This window comes from Microtus pennsylvanicus, chromosome 17 (genome assembly GCF_037038515.1).
Source record: "Microtus pennsylvanicus isolate mMicPen1 chromosome 17, mMicPen1.hap1, whole genome shotgun sequence".
NCBI lineage: Eukaryota > Metazoa > Chordata > Mammalia > Rodentia > Cricetidae > Microtus > Microtus pennsylvanicus.
In genome coordinates this window covers 18,035,550-18,048,280 of record NC_134595.1, presented here as the reverse complement: position 1 = coordinate 18,048,280, position 12,731 = coordinate 18,035,550, and the positions used below count along the sequence as shown (strand labels likewise).

At 40.5% G+C, this 12,731-nt stretch overlaps 1 protein-coding gene across 3 annotated transcripts in view; it reads left to right on the top strand.

The window, feature by feature from the left end:
- The window catches only part of Fer (FER tyrosine kinase), a 328,203-nt gene that overhangs the window by 50,808 nt on the left and 264,664 nt on the right, over positions 1–12,731 (top strand). For all 3 annotated transcript variants that reach the window (XM_075952223.1, XM_075952224.1, XM_075952225.1), the window contains 2 exons: positions 3,061–3,234; positions 11,638–11,737. In XM_075952223.1, the coding sequence (XP_075808338.1) occupies positions 3,061–3,234; positions 11,638–11,737 (274 nt within the window). The remainder of the gene's footprint in view (positions 1–3,060; positions 3,235–11,637; positions 11,738–12,731) is intronic.

Genomic DNA, 12,731 nt, shown 5'->3' with positions numbered 1-12,731 from the left:
TGTGTGTGCATGTGCACGTGTGTGCAGTCAAACCCCACATTCAGTGACAGCACTCCATATGGGACCATGATCCACACAGTGTGAGGTGCTGAGAGTTGGACCACAGAGGTTGGCTTTAGAAGGAGTGAGGTTGGATAAATGATGGAGACCATCAGATTTTTTTTTTTTGTTCGCTTTTTTTCTCTTGTGTGGTGCACAGGACTTGAAAGACGAAAACAGTGGGGCTGGAGAGATGGCTCAGAGGTTAAAAGCATTGCCTGCTCTTCCAAAGGTCCTGAGTTCAATTCCCAGCAACCACATGGTGGCTCACAACCATCTGTAATGGGGTCTGGTGCCCTCTTTGTCCTGCAGGCATACACGCAGACAGAATATTGTATGCATAATAAATAAATATTTTTTTTTAAAAAGAAGAAAACAGTGGTTATTTAATAGAACTTTTCTTCTTTTCTTTACTTCCCTTCCCCTCTCTTTCCTTCTTTTTTCCCTCCTATCTTAGGGTTTCTATTGATATAAAAAGACACCATGACCATGGTGCTGGAGAAGCTGAGAGTTCTACATCTTGATCCACAGACAACAGGAAATGAACTGAACTTGGTCTAGCTTAAGCATAGGAGACCTCAAAACCCACTCCCACAGTGGCACTCTTCCTCCAGTGCCACACCCACTCCAACAAAGACATACCTCCTAATAGTGCCACTCCCTACGTGAGGTGGGCAGTGTAGTGGGGTATTGGGAGGTGTTGAGGGCCGTGTGAGGTGGGCAGTGTGGTGGGGTATTGGGAGGTGTTGAGGGCCGTGTGAGGTGGGCAGTGTGGTGAGGTATTGGGAGGTGTTGAGGGCCGTGTGAGGTGGGCAGTGTGGTGAGGTATTAGAAGGTGTTGAGGGCCGTGTGAGGTGGGCAGTGCAGTGGGGTATTAGAAGGTGTTGAGGGCCGTGTGAGGTGGGCAGTGCAGTGGGGTATTAGAAGGTGTTGAGGGCCGTGTGAGGTGGGCAGTGTAGTGGGGTATTGGGAGGTGTTGAGGGCCGTGTGAGGTGGGCAGTGTGCAGTGAGGTATTGGGAGGTGTTGAGGGCCGTGTGAGGTGGGCAGTGCAGTGAGGTATTGGGAGGTGTTGAGGGCCGTGTGAGGTGGGCAGTGCAGTGGGGTATTAGAAGGTGTTGAGGGCCGTGTGAGGTGAGCAGTGTGGTGAGGTATTAGAAGGTGTTGAGGGCCGTGTGAGGTGGGCAGTGCAGTGGGGTATTAGAAGGTGTTGAGGGCCGTGTGAGGTGAGCAGTGTGGTGAGGTATTGGGAGGTGTTGAGGGCCGTGTGAGGTGGGCAGTGCAGTGGGGTATTAGAAGGTGTTGAGGGCCGTGTGAGGTGAGCAGTGTGGTGAGGTATTGGGAGGTGTTGAGGGCCGTGTGAGGTGGGCAGTGCAGTGAGGTATTGGGAGGTGTTGAGGGCCGTGTGAGGTGGGCAGTGTGCAGTGGGGTATTGGGAGGTGTTGAGGGCCGTGTGAGGTGGGCAGTGTGGTGAGGTATTGGGAGGTGTTGAGGGCCGTGTGAGGTGGGCAGTGCAGTGAGGTATTGGGAGGTGTTGAGGGCCGTGTGAGGTGGGCAGTGCAGTGAGGTATTGGGAGGTGTTGAGGGCCGTGTGAGGTGGGCAGTGTGCAGTGAGGTATTGGGAGGTGTTGAGGGCCGTGTGAGGTGGGCAGTGCAGTGAGGTATTGGGAGGTGTTGAGGGCCGTGTGAGGTGGGCAGTGCAGTGAGGTATTGGGAGGTGTTGAGGGCCGTGTGAGGTGGGCAGTGTAGTGGGGTATTGGGAGGTGTTGAGGGCCGTGTGAGGTGGGCAGTGCAGTGAGGTATTGGGAGGTGTTGAGGGCCGTGTGAGGTGGGCAGTGCAGTGGGGTATTAGAAGGTGTTGAGGGCCATGTGAGGTGGGCAGTGCAGTGGGGTATTAGAAGGTGTTGAGGGCCGTGTGAGGTGGGCAGTGCAGTGGGGTATTAGAAGGTGTTGAGAGCCGTGTGAGGTGGGCAGTGCAGTGGGGTATTAGAAGGTGTTGAGGGCCATGTGAGGTGGGCAGTGTGGTGAGGTATTGGGAGGTGTTGAGGGACGTGTGAGGTGGGCAGTGTGCAGTGGGGTATCGGGCAACACAGGATGCACCTCCATGGGCACGTAGGGCAACCTGACTTAGTTGTATAGTCTTTAATATTGGCTTCAACATGGCTTCCCCCTAGGCTGCCAGCACTCATATATAGACTCACCAAAATTAAAAAAAAATGTTTACAGTGTTTTAGAGAATATTTTTGTTTTTGGAAGGCAGGACAAGAACATGGAATTCTTGCGCTTAGCTTATTTAATTACTATTGCTTTAATTTTCTATACATGCCACATGCCTTTTCTCAATATATTTTTACGATAAAAATGCCAGATAAAAAAGATAATTATACAAGCTATTATTGCTATTTATGTTTTAAGACAGTAATTATGTTCTGTTGTTCTATGGGTTTTAATACATAAATATTTAATTAAATATTCAATTAAAAGTAACTAATTAAAGAGATGTTAATGAATTGATTACATCAGTTTTTTTTGTTAGTTTTGAGGCAGGATTCCACAATGTAGTTCAAGCTGGTCTGGAACTCATTATGTAGTTCGTGTTGGCCTCAACCCTGTGATAGTTCATATTCCTCTCCTTTCTGTGCTGAGATTACAGACATGAGCTACCATGTGCAGCTTGTTAAGTTTTAGATCTCAAAGGAAGTGAGACTTGAGTTTTAAACTATTTTGTGGTATCAAGAGCAGGTTAGCTGCCATATTTGCATATTTGAAAGGAAAAATGATGAGTTCATAGGCCATATATCATGTTTCATGTACATTACAGTATTCTGCATAGGCTCTCATTGACATCTGAAGCATTTGTTCTTGAAGATGTTGACTACAGATCATAGTTCATTGTGCAGTTTTACAGAAACCTGCTGTTTATAATGTAAAGGCTGTTATAAAGTAAACATTTATAACTTTTGAACATAATCATATAATCATAGTTAAATGGAAACTGCTAATTTTCTTTATTATTTTTAAAGTCTTGGCTACTGATGATTCAGCAGACGGAGCAGCTAAGTAGGATAATGAAGACCCACGCTGAGGACCTGAACTCTGGGCCCTTGCACCGGCTCACCATGATGATCAAGGACAAGCAGCAGGTGAAGAAGAGCTACGTAGGCATTCACCAGCAAATAGAGGCGGAGATGATCAAGGTTGGTCTGGCTCTAGTTGGTGTTCTCATGAGTTTCGTTTAGAACTTATGTTAATGTTTTGTCCTGTTTGGCCTTAAAATTGTCATTTCCTGACAAGAAATGTTTGGTGTGTTCAGTAAGTAATACTTTACTGTGTACAGAATATTGCATTTTACAATATTAATATTGTATTGTATTGCTTGAAATGATTGTAAGATATCATTTCACCACCAACAAAGAGCAATCATCATGCTCTGTCTCAGAGATCTTGTAGTAACTTGGAATATGTATTTTTTGTTTGCTGAAATAGATTTTAGGGCTGGAGAGATGGCTCAGTAGTTAAAACACTGGTTGCTTTTCCATCACCCACTTAACAGCTCACGACCATCTGTAACTCCAGTCCAAGGGGATCGGACGCCCTCTTTTGGCTTCTGTGAGCATTGCAAGCACACAGTATACAGATATGGCAGCAAAATTGTCAACATACATGAAATAAAAAAAAAACTTAGAAAAGAATTAAAAGAAATTGCTTTTAGCTTATATAAAAATTAAATATGTATATATTTCCTTGTATTAGTAATAACTTAGTGTATTCCTGAGTTTTTTGCATTTAGATTTTGTCTCTTCTGGGTAATTTCTTAACATTTATTGCAGAGCTTTGATTGTCCAAACAGAAGAGCAGCACAGTCCCCTCTAGCTGTCCCTCAGGTCACTACCCCTCTTTTGTTTATGTGGTCTCATGCTTCCTCCTATTGGTTCATTTAAAGGAAACCTCAATATCATTTTGTCCCAAAACATTTGAGTGTATGTTTGTAATAAAAGGATTCCTTTTGAAAATAAGAACATTTTCATTAATCCACTTAAAAATGTCAGAAGTCAGTATTACTAAATATCCAGTGTTTAAATACTTGCACATTAAGTGGTTTCAAATGGTTTATTTTAGTCAGGATCTAGTCTGAGACATGAGTTGTATTTGAATAATTGCGTTTCAGTCCACAGGTTGGTCTTCCTGTTTATTTTTTGAAAACTAACATTTACTAACTAAAGGAATTAGATAATTTGCTATATGCAATTGAATTCCTTCAATTTTGAATTTTTCTTTCATTCTTTTTGTTTGTTTGAGATAGGGTCTCACTATGTAGTCTTAGCTGGTTTGGAACTCCCTCTGTAGAGCAGGCTGGCCTTGTACTTACAGAGCTCTGCCTGCGTCTGCCCCCAAGTGCTGGGGTTAAAGACATGCACTACCACACAGCTCGATTATGAAGTTTTTGATAAACACCTCAGAAAACCCATCCTTTCATCTGCTTATTTTCCTGTAAACTTGAAATTAACTAGGCCTAGAAGCTTTGTTTGGTCAGATAGATTGTAAGTGTAGATTTCGTGTAGATTGTGAGTGTCGTGTAGATTTCTTGTAGATTGTAAGCGTCGTGTAAATTTCATGTAGATTGTAAGCGTTGTGTAGATTTCGTGTAGATTGTAAGCGTTGTGTAGATTTCGTGTAGATTGTGAGCGTCGTGTAGATTTCGTGTAGATTGTGAGTGTCGTGTAGATTTCGTATTGATTGTGAGCATCGTGTAGATTTCGTGTAGATCGTGAGTGTCGTGTAGATTTCGTGTAGATTGTGAGTGTCGTGTAGATTTCGTGTAGATCGTGAGTGTCGTGTAGATTTCGTGTAGATTGTGAGCGTCGTGTAGATTTCATGTAGATTGTGAGCGTCGTGTAGATTTCGTGTAGATTGTGAGCGTCGTGTAGATATCGTGTAGATCGTGAGTGTCGTGTAGATTTCGTGTAGATTGTGAGCGTCGTGTAGATTGTGAGTGTCGTGTAGATTTCCTGTTGCTTCATATCGGCTTGTTTTTCTTTTTATGATATTAAACCTTACTAATTAGTTCCACAGTTGTTGGCGTCTCATCTGTCAGATTTCCCTCTTAACTCTTTTATCTAGTGGCCTCAGAAACTACTGATTGATGTTTTGTGCTTAGGGCAAGTGTGAGTGTGTTGTGTATAAGCATGTGTGTTGTTTATGTGTTGTGTGTGTGCACTGTGTGCATGTTGTATGCGTTCGCGTGTGCTTGGGTAGGTTAGAGATAGATATCAGGTGTCTTCAGTTATTCTCCAGGGTGATTTTTTTGAGACAGGGCCTTTCAGTGAGCCCAGGCTTGCCATTTCAGGCACACTAGCTAGCCTGTGTACTTCCGGGATCCTTTGTCTCTGCCCCTCCTCCCAGGGCTGGAGTTACAGGCACATGCTCCATGCCTGGCTTTTACACGGGTTCTGGGATTGGAACTCACATGTTGTGCTTTCATGGCAAGCATTTTACTGACTAAACCATCTCTCCAACCACAAGGGCTAGTATTTTATTGATCTTTTTACAATAGAAAGTCTTTTACATCTTTTATTCTTAAAGCTATTTAACAATTTCCTGTTAAGTAAAATTTGGGGAGTAGGGTGGGTGGTGTGGTGGCCTGTGCTTTTAATTTCAGCCTTGGGAGGCAGAGGCAGGTAGATCTCTGTGAGTTCCAGGCCAGCCTGGTCTACACAGGGAGTTCCAGGACATCCAGGACCATGTAGAAAGATCATGTCTCAAAGGAAAAAAAAAAGAAGAATCTTTTTGTAACTGATTGTATACCCTAGAATTCAGTATGAATAGGGAAAAGCCAAATAAATACTTTTAATCAGTTTTTTAGTTTGCAAAATAATGAATCAGTTCTTGAACAGCTTAAAAAATTAAGCAGTATTTTTTTCTTGAAAGGATAGTGATTTGAATTCATTTATATTTACCTCTTAGTTGTTGAATTTTTGCTTTTTATTTATGCACAGAATGCCACCTGTGTCATCAAGATCATTGGTGGATGTAATTTCTTTTAAAACACTGACATTTCCTTGAAAATTGCTAGTGCTCTTTTTTGCAAGTTTTTTAAAAAACATCATTGTATTTTTTGAGACTTAAGTGCTTGTGTATAATACAGTCTGGTCCCACTCAACACCCCAGACTCCCCAACCTTCCCTACCTAGTCCTCTCCTCCCAGGAAGCCCACCTTCTACTCAGTTCCTTTTGTTTTTGACCCACTGAGTTTGAGTTTAACTTGGGCACCAACATGGGCATGGTGAGAACTGGTTACCCCGGCTGTACCACTGAAGACAATGACTTCCTATTCCCCAGCAGCTGTCGACTTCTAGTAGCTCCTCTCGGGGGAACTGGGCTCCAAGAGCCCTTCCCTCATCCATGACTGAACGTTGACAGGTCCAGTCCTGTGTCGGCCCCATGCAAGTAACACTGCTGCTGGAGTGGTGCGTGCAGTGGCCATGCTTGTTCAGAGGACAGTTCTTTGTGCCCTGCTCCCGCCATCTGGCTCCCACATTTTCTCCTGTACTATCTTCTGAGATGTTCCCTGAACCTCAGAAAGTGTGATGGAGACATGCCTTAGAGGGCTGTGCACTCGGCAATCACTTTTCAGCACCTTGATTCTGTGCTTAATTACCGCACACTGCAAAAGCAGCTTCCCTGACCAAAGCTGGGGCAGCTTTAGTCCACAGGTGTAAACACTATTTTTATATGCACTCACTCCTAGAGTCTGTGACCTTCCCAGCCACGTAGGCTTTGATCAGGTCTGTTGTATGAAGCATGAACTCTCTCCTGCAAGAGTGGAGTTGGCTATCTCCATAACAGCCGCATCACTGGAGCAGCAGTGGGGATATTTGCCTGGTGGGTCAGTGTTGTAGCATGTAAGGTCCACAGTTGCTTTACACCCTCGGTAGCATTTCTTTCTCAGCTGCTTGCACAGCCCCTTCCTATACTATGAAAGCTAGCTGACAGGGTCTGAGTGTGCAGCTCATTCCAGCTTGATTCCCCTATGTCCCATAACCAAAGAGTGTGGTGTCATCTGCAGGAGAATTTTGTCATTTAGGAGAAATGGAAATATCCTGTATTGTTTTGGGGGCCTCTGGTACCTTCATGGCCAACCACTTGTAGGGAGGCATTCCATACCCAGTATTGGGATTTTGTTGAAAAGCCTATGGCTTCTACCCTTTATCTACCCATGCAAGGTGCTTCCATTCAATCTGTCTCTGTTCTCTCTCTCTCTCTCTCTCTCTCTCTCTCTCTCTCTCTCTCTCTCTCTCTCTCTCTCTCTCTGTCTTATTTAACTAATAAAGTAGTAGGTTTCCATATGATTCATTTATATACCCTTACTTTGGTTAACCCTTTCCCTGCCATGTAGTCATCTTTATTCCTCCAACCCATCGTTGTTGATAACTCTTCCTTAAGCCTTGTTTAAACCTACTATTTCCTCCCTTTACTTTCATCTCTCATGTATTCTATTATTCCTACCTGTTAATAAGTCCTCCACAGGATCTACGTGTAACTTCCTAATCTCTTCAGACATTCTAAATTAAACAAATCTAAAAAATTGAAATTATGATATCCTTGAAAAATGACATGCAACATTTGATGTACTGTGCCTGGGTTATCTCAATATAATACTTTTCCATTTGTAACATGAGGGGGGGCCTGTTTTTTTTGTGTTTTCTGACCTGCCCGGTTCCCCACAACTGTTTAGCCACAAAGAAAATCACACATAGGTCTCCATAAACTATAAGCTGATTGGCCCATTAGCTCTAGCCTCTCACTGGCTAACTTTCACATCTTGGTTAACCCATTTTTCTGTTCTATGTTAGCCATGTGGCTCAGTACCTTTTTTAGTGGGGCAGATCACATCCTGCTGCTTTGGTGGTCTGGGCAGGAGTGGGAGGAATAAACTTCCTCCTTCTTAGAATTCTCCTGTTCTCATTACATCATTTCTATTTCCTGTCTGGTTTTCCTGCCTATATTTCTTGCCTGGCCAATCAGCGTTTATTTATAACATGATCGACAGAATACAAACAATTCTCCCATACCACCCATTCTATTCATTTTCCTGAAAATTTTATAATTAGTTTTACTTATAGTGCAATAAATTCTATTATTTATATGTACCACATTTTACATGATCCATTCATTGGTTGGTGGACACCTAGGCTGATTTCATTTCCTAACTGTTTTTAATCGAATAGCAATAAACCTTGATGTGCAAGTACTTGTGTAGTAGGATATAGAGTCCTTTGGGAGTATGGCAAGGAGTGGCGTATTTACCTTGGATGATAGTTACGTTTTTAGTTTTCTGAGAAACCTCTGGACTGGCTTCCATAGTTGCTGCTCCCTTTTACATTCGTGTAGTGTATATTGGGAGTTCCCACTAATTCCTTTTTTGGTATGTTTGTTGTTGGTATACAGGAAGGTTGCTGATATTTGTGTTATGTTTTATGCTTCCACTTTGCTGAAAGTTTATCAGCTCTAGTTTCTGGTGGAGTCTCCGAGGTCTCTCATATATAGCATTATACACTCTTTTGCAAGTTTTTTATGCTATCCATTTTTTTAGTCTTAGGTATATTAGAAGATTTTCAGATGACTAGGAGTCATGATTGCCTTTGTCTCGTATTAGAATTCATTTTGACAACAGGGTCAAGATAATTATCTATAATTAGTAACTCAGTTCTTCAAGCTTGAACTGACCATTGTGCTGACTGTTGCCTGGCAAACAGTCACTGTCTCTGCAAATGGAATGCTTTCTTGTCTCAGAGATGCTAAACTATGAAGAATATAGCAGTACCAACACTTAAAAACAAATTTATTAGAGCTACTAACATACAATTTAAAGTTCCTTTTTTTTTTTTTAGTATTCTTTACTCACAGAAAATACATCTGGATAGAGAAAATTAATTTATTGTTTTAAAGGAAATTTAGAATACATTCTCTTACTTTTCCTTTAGATTTTTCCTGTTGTTTAATAAATCAGTTATTTTGTATAATTAAAACGTTTTTGTGGCTGAAGAGTTAGCTCAGCGGTAAGAGCACTGGCTGCTCTCCCAGAGAGCTCAGTTCGGTGACCAGCGCTCACATTTCAGTTCATGACTGTCCATAGCTCTAGTTCTAGGGCATCTGGTGCCATCTGATCTCTGCAAGCACTAGACATGCATGCGGTACACTTATGCACATATAAGCACTCACATATGCATATAAAATAAATAATCTTAACAATTATGCTTTTTTCTTTGCTTTTAAATTTTTACAAGAGGTAAAATTATCTTTATTATTATCATTATTATTTTTAAATTATGGACAAATTTTATACATGTCAAACATATTCTTCACTTCCCTCCTTTCCCATTCTCATATTCTTTCTCCATTTTTTTCTTTTAGACAATTTTACTTCTACTTTCATTTCTACTTTTTGAATATGTGCATAAGTGATTTCACATGGCTGTGTAAAGTTTAGGAAGTACAAATGTGAGAAAACATGATGCTTATTATTTGGAATGTGTCTTAATTTGCTTAATATGGTTGTCTCTGGTTGACACCCGTTTCCCTGTGTAGATAGCATGACTTCATCTTTCTTTCTGGCTGAAAAGAATTTCATTTTGTATATATACCACATTTCCTTACCCATTTCTTTGTTCTTGTTTACCACTGTGCTTCTGTTGAGCCGAATTGTTTCACAGCAAACATTGATGTGCAGGTATCTTCGTGTTATGTTGAGTAGGAGTCCTTTGGGCAAATATTCAGGAATAGTATATGTGGGTCATATGGTAGAGAATTTCTGTTGTTTTGGGAAACCTCCATAATGTTTCCTTAGCAGCTGGACTGGCTTAGTTTTATCAGCAGTGTGTAAGTGTTCCCTGTGGTCCACATCCGAAGCATCATTTGCTCTTGTTTTCTTAAAGACTGCCTTCTGACTGGGGCAAGGTGGAAACGCAGATTTGTTAGGAGACATAAAGAGTCTCTCTCAGTAGTTGGGCCATGGTGCAGGGAGCAGTACCCTCCATGTAGTTTGGATTTGTATTCCTTTGGTGACTCAGCAGTTTTTTGTGCTTATTGGCCATTTGTGCTTCACCTTTGCTAACTGCCCATTCATTTCATTTCCTCAGGCCATTTATTGAATAGGTTGTTTGTTTTGTTTTCTTACTGTCCTTTGTATATTCTAGACGCCTTTAGTCACATGTATAGCTGCAAAAATTGAAGTTAATTTTAAAGGCATAGATCATATTTTTTCACACTGAAGATTGATTTCTTAGCCTTTGGATTATAGATGATTTGTTAGGACAAAAACACCTTTTGCCAGGGTAGGAGCGTGGGGATTTAGAAATATTAGTAAAGTATATGAAAACATGTGTGAAAATAATAAAAAGAAAATATAAAATAGTACCGGGAGGGAGGTCTAGTGAGTACTGAAATCACCTGCATTTAATTTTCAATTGCTAACCCCAAAAGGTAGGAGTAAGACAAAAAAAACGCATTAACATGATATAAGGAAATGAACAGATCAGTTGAAGGTTGTGGGCTACATCTATAGTTAAACATTTTGTTACTAGAACAAAACAAGTCAAGCTCATACCCTAGACCAAAACATTGTGTAGTCAAACCACTCTCTGGGTGGAATCTAATGTTATCTCCATAAGGGGTAGAAACTTAGTTGGATCCACAGACTTTTGTTTGAGGTAGAAATATATCTACTTCTCTATTCCTCAAATATAAGGTCTAGATATTAGCCACACCTGTTGACAATAACCTTGAGAGAGCAGAACTCTGTTCTAAATCTATGTGGGACCTTTGTTTGAGGTAGAAACACAATAACCTTGAAGGAGTAAGTTCCAACTCTTTGACCTTTGGTCAGCGTGGAAATAGGCTCACATTTTTTTGGACCTCTGCAATGATTATTATGTTATTCTTTTTTCTACTTTTTAAATTTTGAGATTATAATATGATTACAGCATTTCTCCCTTGCCTTTCCTTTCTCTGAACTCTCCAATATATACCTCCCAGGTCTCTTTCAATTTCAAATTCATGGTCTCTTTATTCTTTAATTGTTATTTTGCACCCACACACAACACACACACACACACACACACACTTCCAAATGTAAACTAAACTGTTTTATATAATATTACTTGAGTGTATATTTTCGTGGCTGACCATTGGTACATGGACCACCTCGCTCCTGGAAATGCTTTTTTTGCTTCTCCTTAATAAATTTACATTATGTGCTGCAGAACACTTCTGGCTCAAGAACACTAAGACTCAACGTTCATTGTGGAAGATGGGGACGGAAGATTGTAAGAGCCATAGGATCAGGGAGGTTGCTGCGAGTCTCCTAGTGGCGTGTTATTCTTGATTTGTCTTTTAAAGGAAGTTTGCGTTTGTATGTCATATTGAATTGATCATGGATTTTAAAGCTGAGTTTTAGTTTATTGTCTGTTTTTTTTTCCAGCAAAGATTACTTGTTTCCTATTGGCCTTAAAATATGCATCATCCAATCTTCAGAATGTAAACTGTTGACTCATTTAAATGTAAACACTTAAAAGTTTTTCTACATATTGTTTCCTTGACAGGTCACAAAGACAGAATTGGAGAAATTAAAATCCAGCTATCGACAATTAATAAAAGAAATGAATTCTGCCAAAGAGAAATATAAAGAAGCTTTAGCCAAAGGTATGGCAGCACCAGGAAGAGTGTATACTGTGATGGTTTCTGTTCTGGTCGGCTGATAGGTTTCTTTGTAGAGTAGAATTATCCAATTTCGAGCAATTTACATTCTAAAATCTCAAAATATATCAAAATAGACTGGTTGTTGAGCTGCTGCAAATTCCCTTTTTTGTGTTTTAAGAGCTTCAGAGTGATTGTGATTAGTTCACATTAGCTGTTATGTAGTGTTTGTAAAGGAAGCAAGGAATATGTACATCTCTCTTGCATTCAATTTACTTATTTAATTAGAGTATTAGATTAGAAAAGTAGTGTTCTCTGTTTAGAAGTCTTTTCTAACCTTTTTGCTTATAGCATTAAAACAGAAAAATCGTTTTATGGCTTAACACTGTCATTATCGCTTAATTTTCATGTTTTTTACCTACCTTCTATGTCTCTTGCTCACTCTCTTCTCCATCCCATCCCTACCAATCCTTATTCTGTTTCCTGTTCAATCTCAGGAGCCCTTTATAAAGAAAATAGATTCATTATGTATTTTTGTTCATCTTAACTATTTTGAGATTGGCATGTTCTTATTAATTTGGAGTTTTTTTTCTTGTTTCATATACATAGTCATTATTCCTTTGCTATTTTAAAGAATACTTTAGGTCCTCAGAAAGCATTCTTTTGGATGCTTAGCCATCTCTCCTGCCCCCAGTGCTATTTTCTTTCTCAGTCTATCTGCGTAGTTAACTTGGGAAAGTTGACTGCTTTGTCCTCAGCCAGGCCTCTCCGGCTTGTTAATTGCGTTATAAACATCCATGTGAGACCCCACCCAGAGCCAGTGACAGCTTGAATGACTGTCACTTCTTCAGCTGTACTACCCCTTCACATGGCTTTCCTGTCCAGTAGAGAATGACTAGTAAGGAAACGAAGTTCATCAATACTCTTAGATACCTGTTTTTAATGATGTGGATTTGTTTTGTTTAAACACAAAAATTTGTTGTGGTGTTTTAAATAGTTT